General features: G+C 35.7%; 1 protein-coding gene across 2 annotated transcripts; it reads right to left on the reverse strand.

Moving 5' to 3' along the window:
* Positions 1–8,569: 8,569 nt before the first annotated feature.
* On the reverse strand, positions 8,570–13,691 carry LOC140784469 (uncharacterized). Of its 2 annotated transcripts, XM_073131889.1 has the most exons (7): positions 13,526–13,691; positions 13,391–13,447; positions 12,697–12,822; positions 9,392–9,461; positions 9,125–9,217; positions 8,923–9,036; positions 8,570–8,727 (listed from the first exon to the last, which is right to left on the reverse strand). In XM_073131889.1, exons 1-7 carry the CDS (start codon positions 13,633–13,635, stop codon positions 8,674–8,676), a joined length of 624 nt encoding a protein of 207 aa, XP_072987990.1. In that variant the 5' UTR covers positions 13,636–13,691; the 3' UTR covers positions 8,570–8,673. The 2 variants fall into 2 exon arrangements, with proteins under 2 accessions (XP_072987990.1, XP_072987991.1); XM_073131890.1 differs by lacking the exon at positions 8,923–9,036 and having other exon boundaries at positions 13,526–13,686.
* Between the last annotated feature and the right edge of the window lie 1,066 nt (positions 13,692–14,757).

The raw sequence follows: 14,757 nt of genomic DNA on the forward strand, positions 1-14,757 counted from the left end.
CTTGGAAGCCGAGGATGGCGATGAAGGCGGCCTTGGTTTCTTGGTCACTGTCGCCTTTTTAGGCATTCTTGAAAAGAAAACACGTTGCAATATTCAATACATGCCCAAAGCAACCAAAAAAAATAGCAAGAATTCGAAAAAAAAAACTGGTAGAACCCATGAAGCCCCAAAAGGAAAAACATCTTTCACTTGAAAAACGCTAAGATATCACGTTCAATCTCACAAGAACCATCAAGAGTTGAACATTAACGTGATCAAAAGTTGAGAACACACAAAATCACTCAAGATCAAGCATGTTTATGGAATAAAAAAATAGGAAAATAATGGATGATCATACCTTGCAAATGTGGGGAGAAACTCAAAAATTTTGTGGAAAGACACTAGATCCGGAGGAGATCTACCCCCAAAAAGGATTTGAAGTGAAAAATTCGATGAAAAACACCAAGATCTTGAAGATTTGAGAAGGGGAAAAGGAAGGGTTTTTAGGGTTTGGAAAAAGGAAGATGAAACCCTTGGGTTCGGACGCAGTATTTAATGAACCCACGAGTGCGTTCGAACGCACCGCGTTCGAACTCAAAAATCCTCGTTCGAACGCCCTTTTATTTTTTTTAATTTTTTATATATATATATATACATATATAAGCTAAAAACAAGTTCAAAATCATTTTGGAGATGCACTTCTAGAATTCCAAACTATATTCAAGACATAGAATATGACAATCAAATGAAATAAGTCATACAAGATCAAGCAAATCATCAAAAGCATATTATAATCAATTCGAATGCATCACTCAAAATTACATTAATCTTGATTGATCATAACGATATGCATATGCAAGATGTGCATTAATAACATGAACCAATCTTTTTAAACAAACTTTTCTATATAAACAATGATGCAACATAATAGTTAAACCGACTTAGTATGGAAATGTTGCACTTTTCGACTTATTCTCCATAACACAACAGGAATTTTTCCTATATTTTTTTTTTTTGTTGAAACATATATGTGTAATGATAGCTTTCACACATGAGTAGGTAGCCCTTTTCTTGTAGTACAAATCAACCGATGTGCAAGAAGAGATTCACATATATCATTTTTTAAATTGCAAATAATGTACTGAGTCAAACTGGACTCGAAACAATACGGCTTTCACACTAACTCATTGTAGCCCTTTTCATTGATCTTTTATAAAAATATATTTGATAACTAAGCATGAGGTCAAACTGTGCAAATCAAAGTTAATAGAGAGCTATATAAAAAAAATATTCATGATATCATGCTCACACAAGAATACACATACGTTATGAGTGCATTAAACATTTATAATTATTGTAGTCGAGGGAGTGACCAAATTAAAATTGAAACAATATACTACAAGATGACAAACTTGACTATAATAACTCATAATCAAAATGAAAATCATATTTTTTATGTCAAGAGTATAGTATTGAATCTAGGAGTGCATCATTTTTTTTTTTTATATAACAAAAAAACTCTCGACGAATCTAAAACTAAAACCAAAGAAAATGTCAGAGTAAAGAAAACAAAAAAAAACGAAACGATAAGAAACTCGCAAACTAAAAAGAACTCAAATCCTAATAAAATCAGTCCAAAGCACAAATCCCTAAAGAAGTACGAAGATACTCAAATCTCTGTAAATCCAAAGGTTTAGTAAACAAATCACCCAACTGTTTCTCCGTCTCAACATGTTCAAGAGCTATTGTTTTGTTTTCAACTAACTCGCGTATAAAATGATGTCGGATATCAATATGTTTTGTACGCGAGTGCTGAACAGGATTTTTCGATATATTAATAGCACTCATGTTGTCACAATAAAGCACCATAGTATCTTGTTCAATGCCATAATCCTTGACCATCTGTTTCATCCATAGTAACTGAGAACAACAACTCCCTACCGCAATGTACTCGGCCTGCGAGTAGATAAAGATATTGAGTTTTGTTTCTTACTTGTGCCAAGCAAACCAGATTGTTTCCAACATAAAAACATCCACCTGAAGTACTTTTTCTATCATCACATGAACACCGCCCAATCGAATCCGTGTATCCCGATATGATAGCACCCGAGTCATACGTAAAGCGGATACCTAAATCAACCGTGCCACTTGACATATTTTATGATACGTTTCACGACAAACAAATGTGACTCCTTAGGTTCGGATCGAAACCTAGCACACACACCGACACTAAATGCAATGTCAGGTCTACTAGCAATTAAGTACAAAAGACTACCAATCATGCTCCTATACAGTGTCTGATCAACACTTTGTCCTGAAATATCCTTACCTAGCTTGGTAGTTGTACTCATAGGAGTTCTAGCATGTTTTGCATTTTCTAAACCAAATTTAGTCACTAGATCCTTAGCATATTTGGTTTGAGCGATAAATATCCCTCTTGCCAATTGAGTAATTTGAAGTCCCAAAAAGAACTTCAACTCACCTATCATGCTCATCTCAAAATGACTATGCATGAGGTCAGCAAACTCCTTAGCTAACGATTGACTCGTTGCCCCGAAGACAATGTCATCCACATATATTTGTGCCACAACTAAACTTCTATTCGACCGTCTAATGAACAATGTCTTGTCCACTCCCCCTCGAGTGAAACCCGCATCCACTAAAAAAGTGGTCAACTTCTTATACCAAGCTCTTGGAGCTTGTTTTAGCCCGTAGAGGGCCTTTTTCAATTTAAAAACATGAGAAGGAAATTTTTGATTTTCGAAACCCTTAGGTTGTTCCACATAAACCTCTTCATTCAGGATACCATTCAAGAAGGCACTTTTAACATCCATTTGAAACAATTTAAATTTTAAATGACAAGCAATGGCAAGCAGTATACGAATAGACTCTAATCTAGCAACAAGAGCAAAAGTCTCATCAAAATCTATACCCTCAACCTGAGTGTATCCCTGTGCTACTAGTCTGGCTTTATTCCGAACTATATTGCTATGTTCATCACTTTTATTCTTGTAAATCCATTTTGTTCCAATGACATTCACATTCTTAGGTCTAGGGACTAAATACCAAACATCATTCCCAGAAAATTGCTCTAATTCCTCATGTATAGCATTAACCCAAGAATCGTCTAACAATGCTTCCTTCACATTTTTAGGTTCAAAAGAAGATGTATAACAAGTAAATGATACCTCACTTTGGATTTGTCGTCTTGTCTTAATTGGTTCATTCACGTCTCCGATCACTTGTGTTAGTGGATGATTTGATTTCACTCTAGCAGATGGTTCCGGTATGTTGCAGTCATTTTTGTTCATTTCAACTTTGTCCTCGTTCTGATTCTTAATTTCCAAATCAAGCTCCTTTCCTATTTCTTCGTAATTTATATCTGCAGAAACAGAAACAGGAGTAGCTTCAATTAAGTCAGTCGTGGATTCATCTATAATAACATTAGCAGATTCCATAACAGTAGAAGTGTCAAGATTAAATACTCTGTAGGCTCTACTATTATTCGAATACCCCAAGAAGATGCCTTCGCTACTTCTAGTGTCAAATTTAGTCAAATATTCCCGATCACGCAAGATATAACATTTACTACCAAAAACTCAAAAATATTTAACACTAGGTTTCTTACCTTTCCAGATTTCATAAGCGAGTCATTTTTGTACCTGGTCCGAGATAAACACGATTTATCACGTGTACCGCTGTATTGACCGCCTCTCGCCCAAAACCTTTGAGTAACATTTTTAGCGTGAAGCATAACCCTAGTCATTTCTGCACAACTCGGTTTTTCTTTCAACAATCCCATTCATTTGTGGAGTTATAGGAGCTGAAAACTCATGTTGAATACCAAGAGAATCACAAAATACAGAAAAATTTTCATTTTCAAATTCTCTACCATGATCAGAACGAATCCTAACTAGGGTTGTAGATTTTTCATTCTGCAATTTTAAGCATAGTGATTTAAAAACTTCAAAGGTTTGAGACTTCTCCCGTAGAAAGGCAACCCGGGTATATCTAGAGTAATCATCGACCATTAAGAATATATAGCGTTTACCTCCAAGACTTTCGGTTTTTGTTGGACCCATCAAGTCCATGTGAACTAATTGAAGCACACGGTTGGTGGTAGCTGAATTTACCTTCTTGTGTGAGATTCGAATTTGTTTTCCAATTTGACATGAACCGCACACTCTTTTTGACATTTCTTTCATCTTAGGTATTCTTCTTACCACTTCATGTTTGGACAGAGTAAATAATTCCTTGTGATTCACATGTCCAAGACGTTGATGCCAGAGATCTGCAATATCGAAAAAGGCACTGTTACATTTCAGTTTATGTGAGGTTCCAACAATATAGCAATTATCAGATGTTCTAGATCCATAACATACAACATTACCATCATGATCTAGAATAGTACAATCATTTTTGGAGAATTTTACCTCATAATCTTCATCACAAAATTGGTGATACTCAGTAGATTTGCTTTCAAGCCCTTAACATACAAAACATTTTTGAGACTAGGAATCCCTGGAATACTTACCTTTCCTTTACCTATTACCTTTGATGAATTACCATCTCCGAATGTCACAACTCCCCCTTCATGTTTTTCAAGATTAGAAAATAACAACTTGTCACCCGACATATGTCTTGAACAGCCGCTGTCTAAATACCACAAATCAGAATTTAAAGCTTTCAAGGCTGTATGCACAACATAACATCTTAAATCACTTTTCTTGACCCATATGGCCTTTGTTTTCATCCCATAAATAAAAGCATTTCTAGGTTTTTGCAAAAGTTTGCAATGAGGTCGAATATGCCCTAGAATGCCACAATGATAGCATGTCGGAACAAACATTTTTCTACTCACCTTTTGTCGAGGAGTGTGACTAGAGTTTACCTTTGGTACCGTCGAAGTTTCACTAGTTTGTAGATTCAACTTCAGTTTAGAAGCATTCATCCAGGATTTCTTTGTAAATGCGGTTGATGGCATCAGGTATTCTTCCAACACCATACCTGTCTTTTTCAGAGATCTGAGCTTTTAGTATCTCGTCCAGTTTGTTCTTCCCTTTTAGAAATGTAACTTCTTTATGCAATCGCTCTAGTTCAATTTCATCAGCCTTCATTTTATTTTTTGCATTGCCAAGTTGTTCAGAAAGGTTTTTGACACGTTCAAGCTCCAATTTGTACTTCTCCTCAAATTGAATTCTTTCTGGTTCAATTACCTTGAGTCGTTGAAGTAGTCTAAGATTGCTTTTCTTGAACTTTTTGACAAACATAGCCAACATCTCAACATCTAAATCACCTTCATCATCAGACTCCTCTAAATTTTGTTCAACAGTGGATAGAGCCATCCCTTTGGACTTTCTCAGTTTTGAATGACTGGACTCAAATATTTGAAGATTTCCTACCAATTGTTCAACTTTCATAGAGTCGATGTCTTTACTTTTCTCAATAGCTGTAACTTTCGCCTGAAACCTTTCTGGAAGAGACCTAAGAATCTTACGGACAATTCTATTTTTAGGAATTTTCTCTCCTAGGTTGAAACTGGAGTTGACTATATCACTCAGCTTTGCATAGAACTCATTAAATGTCTCATTCTCCTCCATACGTAGGGTTTCAAAACTAGTAGTCAACCTCTGAAGTTTCGAAAGTTTTACAGCCATAGTTCCTTCATGAGTTGTTTCTAAGATCGTTCAGGCTTCTTTTGCTATTTCACAAGTAGAAATTCTTTTAAATTCTTCCGAGGAAACACAACTAAAAATTGCATTTATTGCTTTGCTATTCCAGCCAACTTTTTCATAATTTGTCTTATCCCATGACTCAATCGGTTTCTCAACAAACTTATCATTCACCATGTACATTGGTGGACTCCAACCGTTCACAATGGCCATCCATACACGCTCATCTATAGACTTCAAATAAGCTCTCATCCTAGCTTTCCAATATCCATAATTTGATCCATCTAGAATAGGAGGTCTAATAGATGAGGGTCCATCTCTATGAAAATCCATGCCTATCTTATCTCTCTCAAAGAATGAGAGAACCTGCTCTGATGCCAATTGAAATAACCCCTAGACACACGTATGTATTTAAACACTAGGCAAAGATATTTTTCGTTTGCTTAAGTAAACATTAGACGAAATATTAAAAAACGAAAGCAGAGATGTACGCCAAGATTTTAACTTGGAAAAACCCAAACGGGAAAAAACCACTGATCCAAACTCGGATCAAAACCAATCACTAGAATAGTAGCAGTTACAAGACTGACTCACAAAACACCCTGTCGATCCAAACGACTTTGTTCCTCTCAGTCTTGCTCGCTAGAACCCACGATTCACTGCTTCTCGTGATTGAAGTCCAATCTCAGTAACCCTCGAGATTGATCTTTCGTCTCGATAGCCCTTAAGACGAAAGATTAAGATTTGTAGATGAGACGAACCTTGTGAGTTGAAGAAGCAATGTAGCCTCCAAAAAGTCTCCTAGAATGATCTTCTTCAACCCTTCAAGTTAGGGCAACACTATCCTTATATATCATCTCCAAGATAGAGCCAAATCCAAGTTATATTCGTACTCACGAAAATCCAATAAATTGCAAACTTCATAGGTGCGTTTGAACGCGGCCCGTGTGCGTTCGAACGGCCTGACTTGATCTCAAGTGCGTTCGAACGGGCCCAAGTGCGTTCGAACGCAATAGCTTGAATTCTTTAGGTTGTGTTCGAACGCGTTTGTGAACGCGGCTCTCGGTCTGTGTGAACGCAGTGCTCGCGTTCGAACGCGTTTGTGAACGCGGCTCTCGGTCTGTGTGAACGCAGTGCTCGCGTTCGAATGCGTTTGTGAACGCGGCTCTCGGTCTGTGTGAACGCGCAGTGCTCGCGTTCGAACGCGTTTGTGAACGCGGCTCTCTGTCTGTGTGAATGCAGTGCCCGCGTTCGAACGTGTTTGTGAACGCGGCTCTCGGTCTGTGTGAACGCAGTGCTCGCGTTCGAACGCGTTTGTGAACGCGCTCTCCCGTGTGAACGCGGTGCTCGCGTTCGAACGCGTTTGTGAACGCGGCTCTCTGTCTGTGTGAACGCAGTGCCCGCATTCGAACGCGTTTGTGAACGCGGCTCTCTGTCTGTGTGAACACAGATTTCGCGTTCGAACGCGTTTGTGAACGCGGTGTGAACGCGACGGCTTTTCTCCAATGATCTTGCAATTCTTCACACCAGAGATATTCTAGACTTGAGTAAAGCTCATATAAATGTAAAAATACACTTAGAATATTTTGAACACAATTGCCAACAATTAAAAACCTAACACATTCTTTCTCCCTACATAATTTTGGCAATGAAGGTGCTCTTATAAAATTGCATCGTTCTCATCAGTCCAATTTTCAATCCCCTTGTAGATTGTTGTCCACCATCTCTATTTCTTACCATCTTCTCCCTAATGACGAAATATGAAGAAAAACATCTATCTAAGAAAGCAACAATATGTATTATAACGATCAATTTTTTAGGCCCCATAGCATATAATAACAATGCAACATGCATGACCCGTAGCCTAATCTACGTATAGTTATTAAAATTATGAAAAAATCATCTTGTTATTACTAGTGAAACAACACATACCATAAATGGGCTATGATTTGTCAAATATATAACTATGTGAGATAGTAGAAGGATTATAATACTTGTCCGAGCTCTCCAACAAGATACCATTGGTTGAGAAGACGCTACTTGTTAGACACGATAAATTTTGGAATATCGTTGCTTTGTCGACATCGGCTAACTAGTCAGCTAACTAGTCTTTACTGCCTTCTAATCCCGCAAATCAACCAATTTAGTTAACCTTAACCCTACAAATTTATTTTTATGCCCGCATAACAATGTTCACTAACTTGTTTTGTAAGCTAGCAAACTAGACTTTGTTACCTTCTAAGCTCGCAAATCAGCCAATTTAGTTAACCTTAACCCCACAAATTTATTTTTAAGCCCGCAAAATAATATTTTACTCTTTTTAATAACCGACGAGTTACTTTTATTTTATATAATTTTTTATTAAATCTACACTAAACATTATTATTACTAAAGATGTTTTAAAAATAATTATATTTTATGTGCTCAAATTATTTACACTATTATCTTATAAATTTTATTTTATTTGTAGGGTTCTCATTACATTACATGAAGACATAATAATAAAGTTATTTTAGTATTTGATTACTAAACTGGTTTAGGAATTCTTAAATCAGTTTAGAGACTTTCCCTAAACCCAAAAAAAACCGGGACGGGGGTAAAGAGTTTGGCATTACCTCTTTTTTTGGTTAAAATGTTTATCTGAACATTTCTCCTTAAAATCTTAAACGCTGAAATGTTTAGAGTTTTTAGTAGGACTAAAATGTCCTAGATTTTCTTTAGTAATAAGTTTGAGGGATGATCTATTTTGGTAAATTAAATTTAGGTCAGGACTAGTTTGGTCAAAAACTCAAGGGTGCATCCGTCGTGAATGTCAAATCCTTGTATCAAAAGGGATGTCTAGCAACCTATAGGTTAGGTAGGCGTTTTTGTTTGGTTTTGTGGTAATCTCGATTACCTTTAATTAAAAAAATTGATAATTTGTCAACAGCAAAATCTTCACATTCATGTGCATAACTGTTAACACTTCTAAAATGCTGCTGCTAAATCTAAGGATTGATCATTTAAGAACAGATAAGAGTTTTCAGAACTTGTCCTCAGATGCCCAACCCTTTTTCTCCAGCTCCACTCTCAAAGCCTGCAAAGGAAAAATAACACGAACAATCCAATGTGAAATGGTTGAGATTTCGAAGAAACTTTGTTTGACTGGAACTTATAACTAGAGAAAATCTGACACAGAACATATCACTAGGAAATAGTAAAGGTTTCACAGAATGACAGTAAGGAGGAAATAATTACAAATTGTTTATGAGCACAAATTTGTGGTATATACCTTTATCCTCTTTTTATTGATATTGAAATCAATTATTCCAGAACGAGATGCTGATCGGTACTCAACGATTGATTTCTTACTGGATGGGAACCAAAATTCGACATCATCTATAAACTAGGGGAATAATTAAGAACTTCAGATTCTAATATGAATGCGATTCTCCAAAGCTAGTTATATTCACAAAATAGACTATAAAAGTTACCCCCAGGATAGGACTCTCGTATTCAACTCGAATGTAGTCTTCTTTCTTCTCTATGACTCTGGGAGTAAAATTGTCCAGCTTCATCGAGGTTACCTATCAATCAATATGTTAGTAGAGGGGATATGTTGGAGTGCAAATGAAAATATTAGAGTAAAGTAGAATTTGAGGTAATAAAGCAGGGAATCTAATTTTCCATTTTTTCTTCTTGTTTCTTCAGCAAAGGCATGATTGACCATTTTAATGTGCATTTCTTTGATGGTCTCCTACCACTTCAAGCAGCTCTCTCATGGCTTCATTTTTGCTTATGGGCTTACGCCTACCTTCAGGGTTGTAATTCCTGGGAGGAATGTAATGTATCAAAAAGGATGACTCGAAGTTAGCAAATCTGACATAACAATATACCCTCAGTAAATGGTGGATATGAATTAGAAAATAAAAAATAAGTATCTTACATCTAGTAAGTTCTCTTCTATCACACTATCATTTGACATCATGAATTTTTGAGTTTATGAGACTTTGGTCATTTTCTTTCTTAGTTTCTTCATTTTCTTTTGTTTTTTTTCAGTATTTTAGTGTGTTTTCTTCATTTTTCTTTTTGAGAAAAAAATCTAAAAAATTAAAAAAAGAGCAAAAGTAACCTACAAATTGACTCACTTGAAACCAAAATTTGCATTTTGAGTCATATTGCATAAAGTCCTTTTAATCTTGTACTTGACTTGAATATATTATATATTGGTCTTTTGGAAAAGAAGAAGTCTTTTTTCGTCTTTGCATGTAGGATTAAAAACAGATTTCCAGTTTTGGCTTGTGGCAGCCAAGCATTCATAGCGACGTTGCTTTTTGATCCTTCGATGTCGGCTCTTCCTATCATTGTGAAGCAGAATTCACCAAGTGTTGGATTGTTCACCAACCAATAGGGAACGTGAGCTGGGTTTAGACCGTCATGAGAGATGACCGTGCCGCAATAGTAATTCAACCTAGTAATATTCACTCTAGTATCCTTTATGTATAGTTAATTGCATATATCATATTTCGATCATACTAGATTGACTTTATAGTCTTAATGCAATTGTATGTTAAATAAGAATCATTCATTGCATTGGAAAGGATTACCTTAGAGGGTAGGAGTGAAAGCTACCTTGACATTAGCATTCAAGTAAAACTTGACTCATGATTTCACAAAATATAAAATTGGTTGAACATAAAAATTAAAATAAAAAATAAAATGAAAATGAAAAATCATTTCAAAAAGGAAAATTGTTTTTGCATGGAGCATGATTTGAAAAGATCCAAAAAATGGGCTATGTCACTTCATATGTGTGAAAGCCACCATTGCACATCAAAAATATCTTCGTGCATTTGACATAGGTTAGTTGGTTTACTTCTAGTATTAATTATCTTGTGACCTGTGTAGATCAATTTGTGCATGTTCGAATATTTTGTGAAAATTGACTTTCAAAATCATGCATTTTATTGCTTAGAAATCATGGATTGAGGTACGGCCAATGAAGCATAAGCACGGACATGGGACACGGACACAACAAGATACGGACACGACGACACTGCAAATTTTGAAAATATAGGACACGGACACGGCAAAATAAATAAATAAATAAATATATATATATATATTATTGATATATCTAAAATAAAAGTTTGCAATCCAATAGTGTTAAATACATATACATCAAGCTATAAGAATTAGGATTATTTTCAGTATTCATTTTTCTTCAACCGCAATAAAACTACATTAGAAGAGAGATATGTATTAGCAGATTAACAATTTAACAGAGAGAGAAGCTTTAATATAATTTAACAATTTTAATAACAGAGAGAAAACATAAAAGAAATTAGAGAGAGAAATTGGGATTAAGCTTTATCAGTATAAAAAATAACTATCAGTATAAAAAAAGTAACTAACAAAAATTAAAATAACTAATATTTTATTACACTAATTAGAATTAAAATAACTAATGGAAAGTAATATTTAAGATTAAGCCCTATCTGAATAAAAAAAAATAAAGGAAACAATTGTCATATTGTCGCCCTATTAGTATAAAAAAAAATAAAGCAAATAAATTGAAAGGGTTTAAAGGAGATTAGAGAGGTGGAGAGAGAGATAAAGAGAGAAAAAGAGAGGGAGGGAGGGGGGGACGAAGAGAGATCAACGTTAGAGAGAGACAGAGAAATAGAGAGAGACACACACACACAGAGAAGAACCTCGCCGTAGCAATCCGTTGTCCTCACCGTGCTCAACCCGTCGCCCTCACTCAGTAGCCCGTCACGATCATCGCTTTGGACTAACTCAGACGTTCGTCGTCATCGCCCCATGCACTACTCTGCTCGAGGGATTTAGGTGAGAGGGTTTAAGTGTAGTGAGGATTTGGGGATTTAGGGCTAGGTATTGATCGGAGCTGAGAGATGAGGAGGTTTAGTTATTTTGTTTTGGGTGTGGATTTGGGTTAGTGAAAAGTGATGTAAACATGAATATAAATAAAAGTCTCAATTAACATTTTACTAATAATTCCAAAATAAATTAGAACATTGCCTCCATTATAACATAGTCCACATGCCTACTAATTAGAGCTTATTTTATTCTTTATAGCATAAAAAGATAACATAATCTTGGATCACTAGAAACTTATCATTTTCTTGGTAGTTTGTTACCTAATAGACGCAAGTCTACGGAAACTTCTTGAAAATTGGCTGACGCATATCAAGTTATCAACACTCTGAATATTTGACTTTCAAGAGGGGAAAAAGAGTAGGGAGACAAGATCCAATATATATGAGAGGAGAACGGAAAAAGAACATATGGAGATACAAATAAAAATGTCAAAATGGTTGTTGGCAACAATGCAACCAATTTGGTGACAGATGTTTCAATCATAGAATTTAAGTGAACAACACATCTATCCAGGAGTGATAAATTTGCAATAAATTGGTTGCTAGCAACAATATAACCAATTTGACGAATTGCAGAGCTGATACTTCTCAAGGCAAAAAGTCAAATCTGCATCCTCCAAATTTACCATTTTATATCTTAGACTGAAGTTGCCTATGTAGGAGGAAACATGATAAGCATGCCATAACTTACCCAGAAAGAACAAGAATATATGATATAAGAATTGTTGATTTCAACCTCTCCATAATGTGCTAGGTTTCATCATTAGAAGCAACTGAAAAATATTTCATTGTTGTTCATAAAGAATATCAAAAGAAAAGGAAAGAAATTGGAAATAGGACATCTAGAAAAAAATGAAAGGGAGGGTGTCAACAAAGTCTAAATGTTAGAGGATACTCACAAATATGTATACAAGGTAGTGAACTAAAATACCAACAGAAGATAGGAGGAACCTAGTAATGTGGAAAATGAGAAAATTACTAGCATTCATTATTAGTAAAAAATGAGAAAATTACTAATGTTGCTGATATCAGAGGAAACAGTAATTTGAATAAAGCATATGAAAGTAGTTTTGCATCATATTTTCACCGTTTCACAGTTTCAGTCATTAAACACATGATCCTTTTTAAGATAGTACAGGTTGAACATCAACAGAATGAAAGCTTACCACGGTGGGGCATAGTGATTAGCGTCACTCATCTCCTCAGAAGTAGATATACAATTATTAGTTGCTGGGCACAATGCTAAAGATGGAGGGTTCTTCTGTACACCAAGATAGCTTGGCTTGGTTCCACTGTTCACCTCAAGTGAAGAAAGCCAAAACATATTTGTTAGAGCATAACAAAATAGTGAATTATCCGGGTCTTCAGGAAAAAAAATATCTCTTGTTTCATTATGTTTAATTCTGTTCAAAACAATTATAGTAAGCACGATACAATTTATATTATTTTTGTTATACACCCTACAAGAGGGTATTTCATTATGAATATAACAAAAATAGAAGTCTTCACGTACATACTTTAAAGATATAGGTTGCAGTACAATGTAATGCTAAAAAAAGAATAAGATCCCTTTTCCTCTATTTTCCGTGCACAATTTTGATAATGTACAACTAACATCAGAAAGAAACAAAGGATAAACGGATAGAACCAAATATGTTCCTCCAGCGCTATGCTTCTAATTAGACTTAATGCTTATCAAATGCTTAAGAAAATTTGCTAAGTACACTAGTAATCTACCCTAAAAACATTTTTCACCCCAATTGGCAATTGTTTGAAGTATTCAAAATACAATACAAGTGGCCTGAGGCTCATGGTAGAGCTACTGTGAATTGGGTTTATCAGGAAGAACTGAAAGAGTACCTGAAATGGAAAATAGCAGCCAATGTTGCGATTCCACTACTCCGCAGCACCACCTCTCTTGCGTCAGCATAGAAAAGCTTCAATTTTGACAGAGAAAAAGCGGAGTTTGCGAGACCAAATTAAAATAAACTCTACCTTCTTCCCATTTCAGGCTTCGGTGGGTCATTCTGCCGAACAGAAGTCGCTCGCGGGAGTTGGGGAAAGGAGAGAGGCGAGGGGATTCGACCTACCACAGACGAAACCATAGAAGAGGAGGAGGGACTCTTGGTGATAAAAGGACTTTTTTTCTTTTGCTTTTCTTTTTTTTTTGGTAAATAAGGAGCTATATTCAGCTTGGCCCCAGCTTCCAAACAAAATTTTGAGGGACAAACCTCTCCCACTGTTAGCTACCAATTAACCACTTGATTATCTTCTTGGTTAGGTTTTTATTTGTTGGCAATTGTGTATAAAATATTCTAAGTATATTTTTTCATGTATATGAGTTTTACACAAGTCTAGAATATCTCTGGTTTGAAGAATTGCAAGATTATTGGAGAAAAGTCGTTGAGTTCACACCGCGTTCACAAACGCGTTCGAACGCGGGTACTGCATTCACACAAACAGAGAGCCGCGTTCACAAACACGTTCGAACGCGGGTACTGCGTTCATACAGACAGAGAGCCGCGTTCACAAACGCGTTCGAACGCGGGTACTGCGTTCACATAAACCGAGAGCTGCGTTCACAAACGCGTTCGAACGCAACCTGAAGAATTCAAGTTGTCGCGTTCGAATGCACTCAGGCCCGTTCGAACGCACCTGAGTTCAAGTTATGCCGTTCGAACGCACCCGGGCCGCGTTCGAACGCACCAACGAAGTTTGATAAAATTGGACTTTCGTGAGTACGGATAAGACTTAGATTTGGCTCTATCTTGGAGATCATATATAAGAATTGTGAAAGCTATCTTGTTTAGAGTCCAGTTTGACTCAGAACATTACTTGCAAATTAAATAAATTTTTTTGCTACTTGTGTATATATTCTCGCACATTGTTTGATTTGTACTATAAGAAAAGGGCTACCTACTCATGTGTGAAAGCCATCATTGCACCTATATGGTTTATGTATAAAAAAAAATAATACAGGAAAAATCTCTGTTCGGTTATGGCGAATAAGTCGAAAAGTGCAAATTTAAATACTAAGTCGGTTTGACTACTGTGTTGTATCATTGTTTAAATAGGAAAGTTTATTTAAGAAGAATGTTTCATATTATCTATGCTCACCTTGCATATGTATATTGTTATGATCAATCAAGATTAATTTAATTTTGAGTGATGCATTAAAATTGATTATAATATGCTCTTGATGATTTGATTGATCTGTGTATGACTTA

This window comes from Typha latifolia, chromosome 3, assembly GCF_019914945.1.
Source record: "Typha latifolia isolate L0001 chromosome 3, TyphaL0001v2, whole genome shotgun sequence".
In the NCBI taxonomy this organism is placed as follows: Eukaryota; Viridiplantae; Streptophyta; class Magnoliopsida; order Poales; family Typhaceae; genus Typha; species Typha latifolia.